Source organism: Octopus bimaculoides, chromosome 2 (assembly GCF_001194135.2).
Source record: "Octopus bimaculoides isolate UCB-OBI-ISO-001 chromosome 2, ASM119413v2, whole genome shotgun sequence".
In the NCBI taxonomy this organism is placed as follows: domain Eukaryota; kingdom Metazoa; phylum Mollusca; class Cephalopoda; order Octopoda; family Octopodidae; genus Octopus; species Octopus bimaculoides.
This window is the reverse complement of record NC_068982.1, coordinates 103,916,943-103,917,757: the sequence shown is the minus strand read 5'-3', so window position 1 is coordinate 103,917,757 and position 815 is coordinate 103,916,943. Positions and strand designations below refer to the sequence as shown.

The 815-nt window shown below is 36.1% G+C and overlaps 1 protein-coding gene across 3 annotated transcripts in view; it reads left to right on the top strand.

The window, feature by feature from the left end:
- LOC106884044 (serine/arginine repetitive matrix protein 1) overlaps positions 1-815 on the top strand; it is an 82,646-nt gene that overhangs the window by 20,954 nt on the left and 60,877 nt on the right. For 2 of the 3 annotated variants that reach the window (XM_052978538.1, XM_052978537.1), the window contains exon 7: positions 222-281. The exons of the other annotated variant lie outside the window; for it this stretch is intronic. In XM_052978538.1, coding sequence (XP_052834498.1) covers positions 222-281 — 60 coding nt within the window. The remainder of the gene's footprint in view (positions 1-221; positions 282-815) is intronic. 3 annotated transcript variants of the gene reach the window in all.

Below are 815 nucleotides of genomic sequence, written 5' to 3'. Positions count from 1 at the left end.
TGGAAGATAATTTAGTAATTCTTTCAGAAATATTATTAACTAAAGAATTTAATACATTAGGTGGATGATTGGATAATCTACTTACATATCATATATATATATATATATATATATATATATCTGTATACATTCATGAGTTCTTTTAACAAATTAGAAATAATTTGTTTTGAATATTTATTATTTTAATGCAATAATGTTTCTGATTTTATTTAATTTTACAGCAAAGGAGCCCAACTCCAACTCCTAAACCTAGCAAAGATGAACCAACAGAATTTGAAACGGTAATTACTTTGGACATGTTGACCTTGGATTAAGAAGCAAATATCTTCTCAAGTACACATGCATATATATTTGTATAAGTGTAATATATGTATGTACGTTTGAATGTATGTATGTATGTATATGTGTCTGTATATGTGCATTTATTGTAATGTTGAGACTAAATATTGTTGCTATTATGACTTTTGTGCAAGAGAGACGATTGCGCTGGTATGGACATGTGGTGAGAATGGATGAGGATAGCTGCGTGAAAAAGTGCCACATCCTAGCAGTTGAGGGAACCCGTGGAAGAGGTAGGCCCAGGAAGACCTGGGCTGAGGTGGTGAGGCAAGACCTTCGTACATTGGGCCTCACCGAGGCGATGACTACTGACCGAGACCTTTGGAAATGTGCTGTGCGTGAGAAGACCCGGCAAGCCAAGTAAGATCGTTGCCAGTGCCCCATGACTGGTTCTTGTGCGGGTGGCACATGAGATGCACCATTTATAATTTCAACCAACAATTAGAATGTATCAGTAATGACGTTACGGTTTTAAC